A 14,366-nucleotide genomic window follows, 5' to 3' on the forward strand; every position below is an offset into this window, starting at 1 on the left:
TGGTATTAAAGAACACCTTTATTTTGTTTATTTTAGTACAATATATAAATTATGTCATCTACTTCCCCCCATGAGTTATGTTGCAGTTTGTGAGTGAAACGTGACACTTGCTACTGCCTATTGTCTTACATATGAGAGAAGACTGGAACAAAATTTTAAGAACACAACACAGATTTTTCAACATGCTTGTTTATTTATTATTTAGACATGCTATATTTTATACTGGGTTTTCACTGGACAAATTCACATTGGACCATTCGCGCGACGGGATCCCATATAGAGTCAGTAAAGATGGCGCGCTGCAAAACAGAAGTAGATTATGAGAAAGATGTGTATGATGCGACGTCAATCAGAAGAATACATAAAACACCTCACATTGTACTATTTGCACAACATGATTACATATTAAGTCATACTAAAAAAAATATATGTCAGTAAGTGATAAAACAATGCAGTCATACTAAAAAAATATTGTAGGCTGGCAGTGGTACCCTCGAAGTTTGAACATAATTCGTTCCTGTGAAGTGTTCAAAGTCCGAATTAACCAAGAGGCTGACTCGAACCGAATCGTTCCATTATAAAATTGAACCGTCCTTTTATCGGATCGTGCCCCATGTATCGAGATGCGTATCAAATCGTCTATACATATATATATACAAATTTATATATACACTGCCCACAAAAAGTTGGAGATATTTGTCTTTCAGGTGAAATTTCAGGACAAGCCTAAAATGCATTGAAACCTTTACAGGTGAATTTAATGTGACTTTCTCTAAGCTTTTGAATGCACATGTCTAGTTTAAATGTTTCAGTACTTTTTGCACAAGTTGCTGTTCGTTAACGAGAAGCTTAACGGCAAAATTCACAAATGACAATGCTCCAGCTCATCGAGGCCACATCATCAGGGAACGGCTGTTGGAGACTGGTGTACCTAAAATGGAATGGCCTGCACTTTCAGACCTGGATCCTATTGAAAACCTGTGGGATCAGCTGAGTCGTCGTGTAGAGGCTGGAAACTCTGCACCCCAGTACCTCAATGACCTGAGGGCTGCCCTTCAGGAAGAGTGGGTTGCCATGCAGATAATGAGTCGACTTGTGAACAGCATGAGACATCGTTGTCAAGCTGTAATTGTTTCATTGAATTGTTTGAGATGAAGAAATCACCAGTGCATCCTTCTACCAAAATGATGATATTATATCACTGTAGCGTGAACCTTTTCCATTATCCATAAATTTGATTTGAAAGCCAAATATCCTGGGCCTGCCAATTCATTATTCCTCATCCCAGCAAATGTTTAAAGTGGTTCTTTATAAAGTGACATATTTTGTTTTTATTTGTAAAGATGATTGGAGAAATTATATCCTAATATAAATGGTCATATATCAAGTTCAATACTGTGTCTCAATGAGAGTTTTTTTTTCTTTCTACTTCTTTTTTTTTTAACCTCTACAGCGTAGCAGTTTTGTGCCAGATTTATTCAATTCTGTGACTAAAAGGCATATGAAGACAAAGGAAAAAAGAATAAAAACAAAATACATTATAAAAATATAGTTAATAGAATATTTGCATAGAATAGAAAGAATTAAACAACTTGTACATCATGATTAATTCATTGCAGCTCCTTCTTTTGTGCACGACTTGGCCACTGTGGGGCAATGTAATACCGTCATACTCAGCGGTGTAGATAGAGAAAGTTTGGCCAACTCGGTTTGAGAGCTTGTGATTGGTCAACTGCTGGTCACATGACATAAGGACGCCATGTTGTAAACCTAGCTGCTGCAATTATGTAATGTATTGCAATAGTTTCTATTGTTCTTATCACTAACATACTGCAATCATGCCTTGTTGCTCAGCACGGCTTTGTTCGCAAATAGGCAGTGGCGTTATGATGCATCGGTTCCCTAGAGATCCACAAAGGAGGAAATTGTGGGAAGTGAAAGTAAAACGAGAGGGCTGGAAAGCCAATAACACATCATTCTTGTGTGAAGTAAGTAAAATAACACAATTTGAAGTAGGTGGGACTGCACAATGCAGCCTTCGACCTTGTCAAATGAGTGAAGTGTACTGTGTTACTTTTTCAAAAATTTTTTTTAAAGACTAGATAAATGAAGTGTTGGCAGACCAGGGCCATGTTATATCAAGATATATACAAACTAAAGGCGACGCAAGATACACGTGAAAAAACCTGAACACTATCATACAAAAACTATGACTATGGCGAGGCGCAACAAGGATTCAACAAGAGGTACAGAGAATAACTTGACACACAGCAGCGAGCAAAGAATAATCCGACAGGTGACAATTGTTCCTGGAGTCCTTTTAACTCTTTGACTGCCAAAAACGTTAAATAACGTTTAGTAAAATCCTATGGAGGAGTGCCAAAGACGTTAAAATACGTTTTTTTTTTCAAAACAGAGGTGAAACTAACCATTTTCTATTGTTAATTACTGAAAAACGGAATAAGGTAGAAACAAACTTTTTTTTCTGATGAAAGATGAGAGTCCAATCTTTCATTTGGTAGTATGTGTGTTTCCATAGTCCAAACACATAATTTTCTGTGGACCTTGAAAGATCAGTCAAAAATGCTTAAATCTGCTGGCACCCACGGCATCCCTTTTCTGAAAACGTCTGGCAGTCAAAGAGTTAAAGTCCATTGATTAATACGCCACAGGTGCAACGCTGGCGAAAACGCCCCCCTCACTCGCTCACTAGAAAAACACTAGACAAAACAGACTGAGAGCAGGATCATGACATTGTTGTTTGTTCACCTTCCCGTTTTCACTTGATTAATTAAAGAAATCACTAAGGATGGCAGAAATGGAACATTGAAACAATCAAATCCTTTGGAACAATTGATTCAGAAAAAGAATCGATCTTTTGGAACATTTGAAACATCTCCCCACAGCGACATCTGGTGGCCAATTGTAAAATATCACAATCAAACAGTAGATTAGAGAAGTGTTGCCAGCACTCATTTGCAATTTGACATTTTATCATTTAGGGTGATGAATTCGCAGCCAGGGCAACTTACAAAGTATACTTAGGATTTAAGACATTTTTATATAGTGCAATGATAGGATTTTATTAGATTTTAGAAAAGGGATATGTTCACTTGCTGAAACAATATGACATTTGGAGGCGTAATGGAACGAGAAAGGCAGCAGTCATGTGATTCTGGGACAGATTTAGGAACGCGTTTTGAATCACAAGTTCCGCCTGGGTTTCGGTATATACTGTTGGTAGATGCTTTTTCCTCCGCGTGTTTGTTTAATTTCGGGTAGTGAGAATGTTGGTTATCTGAATACAGGCTGGAGACGATGAACAGTTCCTTCAAAGCTTTTATTTCTACAGAATATTCCGGGCACAAATGAGTTACAGACAATGGCTGTAGCTTCTCACAAGTGCAAAGTTACAGAGGACTTACAAAATTCGTATACTATCTTGAAGGGCGGTACCACAAAGTTTCCAGTAAACAGTTCAACAAAGTTAACCGGACGTGCAGAGATACGCGATAACACTCACACTCAAGGACATACCCGGCCACAGAACAGAGCTCAACTGAGGAAAGGAGGAAGTTATACAATCATGACTAAATCTGGGCAGAAGACACACTTCAATACCTAAACACAGTTTTGACTTTGCCATCACTAGAAATCGCATTGGACTTTCTCCCTGCCTGATGCTTTTGCTTCACCGCACTTGGGTTCACCATCCCTTAACCACACTGCAATCGTAACACATGGAAGACACAATTGAAAAAGAGTTGCACAACTGCTGAATTGGTAAGCTGAAACAATGAATCAAACTTTATTTATACTTTTCACACAAACTACAAAATAACTCAAAGTGCTTTACATTTTTGCAATGAATGACAAAAAGACCAGAGGCTGGCTTCAGACGTTTTCTAAAGAAAACACTATCTCGTGGAGCTGTCTGCAAGAGGACCAGATCACAGGCCACAGCTGCAACCTTGCTGCAGGCGACTGCATATACAGTGACTTGGGACCCATAAGGCAAAAAACAGCCCACCACAGATCCCGGAGCAGAGGGCGCACTCTGAGACAACACGGAAAATAAACTACTGCTTAAATAAAGATTGACTTTTACCATGAGTAACTAAGTGGCACTGGAGGCAATGTTTGGAAGTGTTTTACCACAGGGCACAACAACACATGACAGAGAGCAGGACGGCAGATCCTTCAGTTACTGGACGACACCTTCTATATCTCCTGAGCCAGAACTGTCACTATTCGTTGTAGTATTAGATTTAGTTGTTGTTGTCGTTTTTTTTTAATATATGGAGAATGTTAAGTGCAAGATAAAAACGTCACGAAGTATTGTGGTTATACATGAGCCTGGAACGCTCACATATTATATTAACTCATTCAAACCCAAATACCTATAAATATGTTTTTAATACTTTGTCCTGCACTCCCAAAAACGTATTTATACAGTTTTTTAAATTTTATTTTAGAGCATGCAAAAGGCTTTGTTACAGCTTCTGACCTGAAGCTTATAGCAATGGTAGACTGCGTGCTCCAAGCAGACCAAGAGAAGCTTAACTGGGCTTTTTATCTCCAGTAGACTTAACTCATTCAAAGTCAAAAACGTATAAATATGTTTTTTAATACTTTGTCCTTCACTCCCGAAAACGTACTTATACGTTTTTTATGCTAGAGCATACAGAAGGCTTTGATGCAGCTTCTGACCTGAAGAGGTCGCTTAAAGCAATGGTAGTTATTACAAAAACGGCCAGCAGGTGGCAGCAGAGTATAAGAGATCAGCCAGGGCCATGTTGCAACCAGCTCTTTTTGGTAGTGTTTTCAACAGGTTTGTGAATAATGATGAAACATAGCTATATTCTAATGCTAATTGCTGCTAAACGGAAAAAAAACTATAAATATACCTTTTTTTCCAGATAAAAGAAGAGAATTGTATCTTTCTTTTGGTAGGTTCCATGTTTTTTATAGCAATAGAACACAATATTCTGTGGCCTTGCAAAATCAGTTGGTTGCTTCAGTGAAAATGGCTGAGAGTGAAAGAGTTAACTTAATAAATTTGACCTTTTTTAAATGTAATAGGCCCATAACCTAATAACTAACCAATAACATAATACAAGTCATGAACCTATGTTCTTATAGCAATAGAACAGAATATTCTGTGGACCTTGCAAATTCAGTTAAAATCCAGTAAAATAGCCGGGAGCAAAGGTCGTTGCTTCAGTGAAAATGGCTGGGAGTGAATGAAATAATTGAAATAATTTTAATGAAAAGCAAAGACATTCTAACTATAATTATAGTTAGTTTTATAACCATAAGTTTTAGAGTCAATTAGTTTTCCTTTTGTTTTAAATCATTTAAATTTTATTTCATTAATAATTTTATTATTATTTTTCTTTTTATTTATTTATTGTATTTCCTTAACTACAATACCCTTGTTTGTTACAAGAGCTGGACTAGTGATAGTATATTAGTTGAGCAGCAGTGTGCACCCCCCAAACCGCCATGTTGACCTAATGCCCCCTGGTTTGATGTGGTCCGATACAATTCATGTGAGATTTCTACAATGAGGAAAAAAACATTCAACAGAAAACCTCTCTCTTGTATGACTGTGGCATGTGGAATATTGGTCCACTCCTTTACAATGGCAGGAATCAGAACTTGCTGTTATTCTCATCAAGCCAACGCATCAAAAGCACAAAGAATTACTCGCCAAACCACTGCTGTCAATACATCGCACCCTTCCATCTGCCTCGTATTGGAGTAAAACGCAAATGCAGTAGTAAAAGCTGAGGGGAAAGGAGTTCGGTTGAACTAACCCACAATGTCCACATTCTGTCTACAACTTCACACAAGTTGGCTACTGTACAAATTTTAATTAAAATACATGGTCAGATTATGCTATATGAAACATAGTAATAATAAATGATAATTTCTGTAAGGAAATGTGTAACAATACAAATTTTATGGAGTTAAATGTAAACTGTTTGAAGACATCTTTGCAACATTCTGTGTTGGGAAACTTAATTTTCTATACAAACTGCTTCGAAGTTCAGCTCATAAATTAAAAAATGAACTAGTTCAGTTAATAGTTCAAGCTTTCTGTCAGCCAAAACTAAACCGCCAGATTTATTTTGTAAATACAATGTCAGAAATGATCATTTAATCACTTGACTTTGTCATCTGTCAGTCACGATGAGTCTCGACGTGATGCGAGTTGGAGGTTGTGGGTTCAATCCCCCACCGTTGTAACCATGTTGGGTATTTATATTGGATTGACCATGTAGTAAATGCACATTTGCAAGGGAAGCATTATAAAGCTAAATATTTTGACTCATTTGCGCTCAAAAATGTATACATACGTTCTATTTTATATGTTTTAAGTGCCCCAAATACGTATGTATTTTATGCTAGAGCATACAGAAGGCTTTGATGCAGCCGTTGAAGCAATGGTAGTAATTACAAAAACGGGCAGCAGGTGGCAGCAAAGCAAAAGAGCTAAACCAGGGGCCATGATGAAAAAAAACGAATTACTCAAATTTCGAAATAGATTTGTTAATAATAATGAAACTTAGCTATATTCTAATGCTAATTGCTGCAAAACAGAAACAGATAGAAATATACTTTTTTTTCTGATGAAAGAAGGTAGGTTCCATTTTGTAGCAATAGAACACAATATTCTGGGGGCCTCGCAAAATCAGTCAAAATCCAGTAAAACAGCCGGGAGTGAAGGGGGTTGCTTCAGTGAAAATGGCTGTGAGTGAATGAGTTAAGTGCCACATCTACTCGCATAACATAATTTGACTGTTCAAATATCGCAAATACATAATAATGAACATGACAAAAATGTTTGCATTAAAAATATATATTTTTAATACCTTATGTTCTCTTTAAAATAAAACATTTTAAAACAAGGACAGTCTAATGTGGTCTTATTACATTAAAAATTCTAGTTTGTTTATTTCACAATGTCACACAAGTCATAAATGCACTTCACATCTGTGCGATCATCAGAGTGTTCTCATAACGTATATATACCATTTGAGTTTTACATTGTGAAAAAGGATGCCCCAAAAATGCAATAAGCTTATTAACCGGGATTGCAAGACACCACCACCCTGGGCATAATTTAATTCACGTGGCTAAGTGCAGTTCATTAAATAAAGACTGTCACTATTACATCATGCATGCGTTTTGATGTAAATTGATTTCAGCAAGCTTTAGAAGACCATACCTAAGAAAAAGTACGGTGGCCCTGAAGTGCAAAACGCGAAAACAAACAAGTGAACACGACCAAAAAACACAAACTGAATAAAAAACACAATAACAAGAAACAAAACACTAGAGCTGGGGTGGCCAAGTTTGGTCCTCGTGTCCACTAACACACCTGATTCTTGATCAGGATCGTTATCAGGCTTCTGCAAAGCTTGCTGATGAACTGATCATTAGATTCAGCTGCGCTGAAGGAGGGAGACATGGAAAACAGGCTGGATAGTAGCTCTCGAAGACCGAACTTGGGCACCCCTGCACTAGAGCAAATTTTAAAAAATCACAAAAAAAGGTAATGCAAACACAAAAAAGTAATCACAAACACAAATAAAAAAACAACACAAAAAACTAATTGAAATGTGTTTTGGGGGTTTGTGTTAGTTTTTTAAAATTTATTTGTGTTTGCAATTACTTTTATATTTTTTTGTTTGGCTTTTTGTGTTTGTTTTTTTCAATTTCTTTGTGATTACTTTTTTGTTTCGCTTTTTGTGTTGTTTTTTATTTGTTTGCGATTACTTTTTTGTTTTATTTTTTGTGTTTTTTGATTTGTAATTGCGATTATGTTTTTGTGTTTGCATTACCTTTTTTGTTTTTGTGATTTATTTTTTTTTGTTGCTTTTTTGCTCTCGAGCTTTGTTTCTTGTTTGTGTGAGTGTGTGTGTGTGTGTGTGTGTTTATCCGGTTTGTGTTTCTTGGTTTGCAGACGTGTTCACTTTTGTTTTTGCATTTTTGCACTCCATGGCCACTGTAAAAAAGAAAAAGAAAAACGCATTTGTTGGAGAATTATGCATAGACCGTGAGAAAGCTCTTATATGGCTTTCCAACTGCAAATACTAAGCAAATACAGAATACTGCTAGAATCTATTTTCCTATACTTGTCCATCAAAATTATGTCTCATGTGTGACATAAAGACATTTGGCAATACAAAAAACAGCAAATGTGCAATTTATGATAAAACGTTCAAAACAAACTCTTTCAAGTAAACTCAATAGCATACTGTAATTGCTTTCAGATTAAACAGATAAGTCAGAGTTTTCATAGTCATCATACAAGATTTCATGACAACTTTTGAGAAGGGCCATGCACTTGTTTACCACAGAATAAAGCATCTCCTCAAGATACCATACTTAAATGTGCCTACTACGAAGAGTAGGTTTTCAGGATCTGAATTGTAATTAACACTAACCTTGAGGGATGCACAGTTGTGGTATGTAGTCCTTATGCTGGCAAGAAAAGAAGGCATTGAGGACAGTTGCATAAAACTGGTTAAACAAGTTTCTTGTCACATGATCAGATATATTTGAAAAACAAAACATCTTCTCGCTACTTCAGGTCTTTTTAAACAAAAGTTCTTGGTCATTTCTGAATACCGACATGATATCATCGTTTTGGTGATGCCCGTGGGCTCGTCTTGACTCATCTGGAAATTCTGTTATTCAGATACTCTGCCCTTGTCATTTGGTGTCTTAAACATTTCGGACATCAGCAGGAAACCATCACATATCTTCATAGAGCAGCATCCCATTGAAGATGGTAAGTGGTTCCACAGAGTGGGCCAGTTTTCCCATCACCAAGTCGATGCAGACTGTGTCCTGAGTCTGTAGAGGCAAGATGATATTGAAAACAGCTAGCGAGCCTGGAGAGGTTTTAACTTCAGCCACCGGGTTGTTCTCCAGACCCTCAGGCTGATAGCCACCAGAATCCACGCGGGCCATGCCATAGTTCGATTTAGAAAGAACGGCCTCTATCTTCTCATTCTTGTGGCCTGTTAGAATGGCGCTGAAAAAATAGTGTCCATCAACTGGGGCAGTAAAAATACCTGAGAGGAAGAGATTAGCATTTGGTCACTGCAAAAATATTCCTTGGGGACATAATCATGCATTGTACATTGAACTGACAGTTGAAGATTTTGAGTTATTTAACTCATCAGGGACCAGGCCAATTTTTGGTGTAAATAAATCTCAATGGTCAATGAATTCTCTCTGTACATGTTTTTACCTGTTCTGGGGTCATAGAAGTCGCCTTCATTAACAAAGATCTTGTCAAAGATAATGGTCCCTGGTGTCTCCATGGGAACGGTAAGGGCAGCAGAGAAGGACAGTTTGGGTGAATGAGCATCAGCACCCGGTAGTCCTGAAAAATAAACATATATATATATATTTTACAATTAGTATCTGATTTAATTTCACATACAACTCATTCAAATTCAAAAATACATAAATATATTTTTTAATACTTTGTCCTGCACTCCCCCAAACGTTTTTTTCCACTTCAATTTTTTTAAAATAATTATGCTTGAGCATACAGAAGGCTTTGATACAGCTTCTGACATGAAGAGGTCGCTTAAAGCAATGGTAGTTATTACAAAAAACGGTCAGCAGGTGGCAGCAGTGTATAAGAGATCAGCTAGAGCCATGTTGCAACAAGTTCTTTTTTGCCAGTGTTTTCAACAGGTTTGTGAATAATGATGAAACTTAGCTATATTCTAATGCTAACAGAGATAAAAATACTTTTTTTTCCTGATGAAAGAAGATAATCTAATTTTTCTTTTGGTAGGTTCCATGCTTTTATAGCAATAGAACAGAACAGAATATTCTGTGGACTTTGTAAAATCAGTCAAAATCCAGTAAAATAGCCAGGCGTGAACAGGTTTGCTTCAGTGAAAATGGCTGGGAGTGAATGAGTTAAATAGAAAAACAGTGACTGTCTCTATTTTTATGACTGGTGCAAGTCTGGTGTGGTACACAGTTTTTTAAGTGCCGTATTTGACTGTGTGCTAGTAGTTTCACAGATGCACGTAAACCGGCATATTTAAAAAAAAAGTGTTTTTTGTGCCGTTGTAGGCGTGAACACAGCATACTCCATGTGTCGCCAATCAAAACTGTTTGCAGACCTTATGTATCTACAGTTGTGCTTGAAAATTTACATACCCTTGGGGCAGGGGTCAGCAATGTTTAGCGTCAAAAGAGCCATTTTAGGCCAAATAAATAAGCAAAAAATGTGTCTGTTTTGAAGATTGTGACGAAGGACACAGTGTGTTAGTGTCAGTCTAATGTACTCAGGGCCCAAGAGCTAATTAGAGCTGCACCACAACACAAAAATATGACTGCAAAATCCAGTACGTACACATTCATTTTCTTATACCTTTGATAATATGTATAACATATACACACCTTGTTCTCCTTTGGGACCTATAAAAAGCACATCAGTAAAAATGTTCAATAGGTAACAAACAATCACTTTATTACAATATATTTTTTACACTCTGAATCACCATTTGTTGAAATGAACTCCTCAGGCCTTTTAAAGGCTCTCAATCTGCAGCCTATGGACTTGTTTTAAATTCCACTTCCACAATGATCCACAAAAGTCACACCATGAACTGGCTACATTAGACATAATACATAAAGCCAGTACAAAAAGTCAAGAACACTTGCCAGTATTTTTGTTTTCTTAAAAATATAACACAACTGATGTTGAAAAATCTGGAAAACGCATATGCGAAAAAGAATGAAAGAATTTCACAATAGACCCAATATACCCAAACACACTGCAAAAGTTAATTTATACTGTACATCTAACTCCATAGAACAATGGCTTTACCAGAAGAAAATGTTTTATTAGCCAGAGCCCAGACCTAAATACAAATGCAAATCTTTGAGGCGACATGCAGAGGGTTGTGCACAGGCAATACCCATATTTTGAAAATATTCATTTTAAACGAAAATTGAGAAATGCCATGCTGATCGACCCCTTCCCCCAATTCTATAATAAAATCCCAAGCCACTGCAACAAAGTAACGTCTACAAAAGTTGCTTCGCAGCCTGTGTGCCAGTGCCAGTGTTCATCAGATTTCTCATGCTTAGTATTGGAGAATAAGGATATAACTGTTCTACCAGGTTGGCCACGTGTTCCACTTTCTCCGGGTCTTCCGGAAGGTCCAGGTGGCCCTTGCGGACCTGGCAGCCCATTGAAGCCTCTCTCTCCTGGAGGTCCAGGTGGGCCTATAATATTATGACACATATACATGTTGTTGTTGTTATTATTCTTATTCTTATTCTTATTCTTCTTCTTATTATTATTATTGTTAATGGCGGCACGGTGCGTGAGTGGTTAGCACGTCCGCCTCCTAGTGAAGAGGACGTGAGATCGAGTCCGGGCTTCGGCCTTCCTGGGTGGAGTTTGCATGTTCTCCCCGTGTTTTCTCCGAGTGCTCCGGTTTCCTCCCACATTCCAAAGACATGCATGGCAGGCTAATTGAGCACTCCAAATTGTCCATAGGTGTGATTGTGAGTGTAGATGGTTGTTCGTCTCTGTGTGCCCTACGATTGGCTGGCAACCAGTTCAGGGTGTACCCCACCTACTGCCCGAAGCCAGCTGGGATAGGCTCCAGCACCCCCCGCGATCCTTGTGAGGACAAGCGGTTCAGATTATGGATGGATGTATGGAATAATAATAATTTGTTTTAACTTCTCTGGTTTTGCCCTTTTGTGTATTAGGGTCCAAACCAGTACCTGACGCACTCACTTTTTCTACTGATAAAACGGGTCCAAATATGCATTCAGGCATGAGCACAGTACTAGTTATGGTTAACTACTTTAATTGTATGTATTATTAATGTCACATTTAAATTGTGACCCATTTTCCAAATGGATCTCTATGCAGTTTACATGTCGAAGGAAAACGCCACAGTCCGGAAATTAGGATCACTCTCAGACTTGACCGAATCACGCCTCTTTGGAGGTTGCAAATGAATTTCCAGATTATGCATGTTCGGTGTGTTAGAAGTCTGAATGAAGGAATTGGCACACCTTGATAGTGTGCAAGCCAGGTATTAATTAATGATTGTGTATTTTGAGGCGGTGTCACAAATGATTTACAAAGTTGAGCAAGAAAGTATTTTCACTTATCTCAACAAGAACGTAGCTACTGTGTGGTTTTGGGTAGATAGACAACATATGAAGAGTAGGTGTACATTTAACTCTTTTACTGCCAAAGACTTTAAATGACGTTCTGCAAAAACCTACGGAGGAGCGCCAAAGACGTTAAAAGATGTCCACCCATTTTTTTTATTTATTTTTTTGAAACGGGTGCAGGGAAGCCTTGCGGAGCTGTGCTGAAAGTTTCAAGCAGGTCTAGTGAGCCTAATGACTATTTTTGGCCCCGAGAGGGCAGCGATGACTCTCTTTTGACAAGATCGGGTGGGCGTCAGCAGAAGACGTGAGGCGGGGCTAGAGTGTTGAGGGGACAATGGCTGAAGAAGCCATAATGGCGGTTGCAAGCAGCTCACGCTAGAGACGTTTTTTTCAAAGACGAAAAGCATCGACCAACGATAAAGAGCACATTGATGACGACGATGATCATCATCGATGATGATGATGATGGTGACTCCGTGGTTGGAAGCATTGACGCGGCAGTAGAATACGTTAGGCGGAGCTAGATGGAGGAGGAAGCGGACAATGTTGCAAGCAGCTCACAGATGGGAATTTTCAACGCTAAAGAGCACATTGATGACGACGATGATCATCATCGATGATGATGATGGTGACTCCGAGGTTGACGGCGAAGTTGGAAGCGTTGACGCGGCGGCTATGACGACGTTATAAAGGTTCACGGGCTAGCGATGCTGACACCGGAAAACACAACCGACCACGCTCAGGCGGACATTCAATCGGACGACGAAGAGTGCCCCGAGTCCAATGCATATTCATCGGAGGAGTGGGTACAGTCTGTTACTTGCTATTCCCCGGAAAAAAAGGCCGTCAACAAAGTGTAACGTCTGCACGCGAAAGGAGCCATCGCAAGTGAAACTAATCTGTTGTGTGAATCCTGCTCCCTCTCCTTGCACGCAGGAGAGCGTTACAAAAAGAAAAACTGTATTTGAAACATCCACTTAATTGTAAGTAGTACCACAGTTGCACACATTTGTAAATAGTTTGCAAAATTGTTTTGTCAAATTGTTACTGTTGAATGGAAATAAACGTATTTTGAAAACTAAAAACACTTTTTCATTGTTGGTGAAAGCGTTTTACAGAAGTAAAGCACTGTTTAGGTGTTTGTGGCATCATTCATGGACAAAAAGAAGTGTAGAATTCACTAGAGTACATGAAATAACATAGTTTCACAAAAAGCTCTTTTTCTCCTTTTTTCTTTCAAAACAGAGCATTTCGGTGAAACTAACCATTTTCTATTGTTGATTACTGAAGAACGGAATAAGGGAGAAACAAACTTTTTTTTCTGATGAAAGATGAGAGTTCAATCTTTCATTTGGTAGAATGTGTGTTTCCATAGTCCAAACACAACATTTTCTGTGGACCTTGAAAGATCAGTCAAAATGCTTAAATCGGCTGGCACTGGCGACATCCCGTTTCTGAAAACGTCTGGCAGTCAAAGAGTTAATTGTCATATTTCATTATCAAAAGTATTTGTTGATCAAAGTAAGACCCATTTATCAGTTTAAACTACTTGTGAGAAATCTGAGAATGTTGAATACATTCTCAAAATTGCCTTTCCAGTCAACCTGCCAATTTATGCCAATTTCATTGCATACTGTACACTTGTTTGAAGGAGAAAGATGGCCACTGGTAAACTCACTTCAAATGGGTCCTGCAGTACTGCAAGAGCCAACTCTGGAAAGATCACGATGGAATTGCAAATCCACTAACAACATGGTGTGGCTGAAAGGAACGACAGACTATTCTCTTTTAAGAATGTCATAAATTTTGAATACGCTGAAGTCAACAGTGAAACCACTGTAAACACCCTTCGAGTTAATTGAGAACAGACCATGTTTAAAGTGAATCAGACATTTACGGCCATACAAGCAGGTGAGGCTAAACAAACCTGTTGTTGAACAGAGCAGCCAGAAGTGGAATGAACAGAAGAAAGTGATGGTTTGAGAAACACAAAAAAATGGTTTGAATTTTAATGAGCTGTAATTATGTGATTTATGTGCTTTTTTGTGTCCAATCTGGCCATATTATGCAGACAAATTATGTGGGTATTGTAGATAATAGGGTTGAATTGAAAAAACTCAAATAATCGATATCGAATCGATTATTTTAATATCTCTTTTTTCCCCATAATTAACAAGAAA

The 14,366-nt window shown here is 38.1% G+C and overlaps 1 protein-coding gene across 7 annotated transcripts in view; it reads right to left on the reverse strand.

Annotated features, from left to right (window-relative positions):
* Positions 1 to 223: 223 nt before the first annotated feature.
* Positions 224 to 14,366, reverse strand: part of emilin1b (elastin microfibril interfacer 1b) — a 68,728-nt gene continuing 54,585 nt past the window's right edge. For 4 of the 7 annotated variants that reach the window (XM_077564253.1, XM_077564257.1, XM_077564252.1 and 1 more), the window contains 4 exons: positions 11,167 to 11,274; positions 10,444 to 10,461; positions 9,269 to 9,403; positions 6,850 to 9,089 (listed from right to left, as the gene is read on the reverse strand). In XM_077564253.1, the coding sequence (XP_077420379.1) occupies positions 8,767 to 9,089; positions 9,269 to 9,403; positions 10,444 to 10,461; positions 11,167 to 11,274 (584 nt within the window). In that variant the 3' untranslated portion in view covers positions 6,850 to 8,766. Of the gene's footprint in view, positions 300 to 6,849; positions 9,090 to 9,268; positions 9,404 to 10,443; positions 10,462 to 11,166; positions 11,275 to 14,366 lie in introns of those variants that run through there. The other 3 variants (XM_077564254.1, XM_077564256.1, XM_077564259.1) reach the window with 3 other exon arrangements.

Source organism: Vanacampus margaritifer, chromosome 4 (genome assembly GCF_051991255.1).
Source record: "Vanacampus margaritifer isolate UIUO_Vmar chromosome 4, RoL_Vmar_1.0, whole genome shotgun sequence".
NCBI lineage: Eukaryota > Metazoa > Chordata > Actinopteri > Syngnathiformes > Syngnathidae > Vanacampus > Vanacampus margaritifer.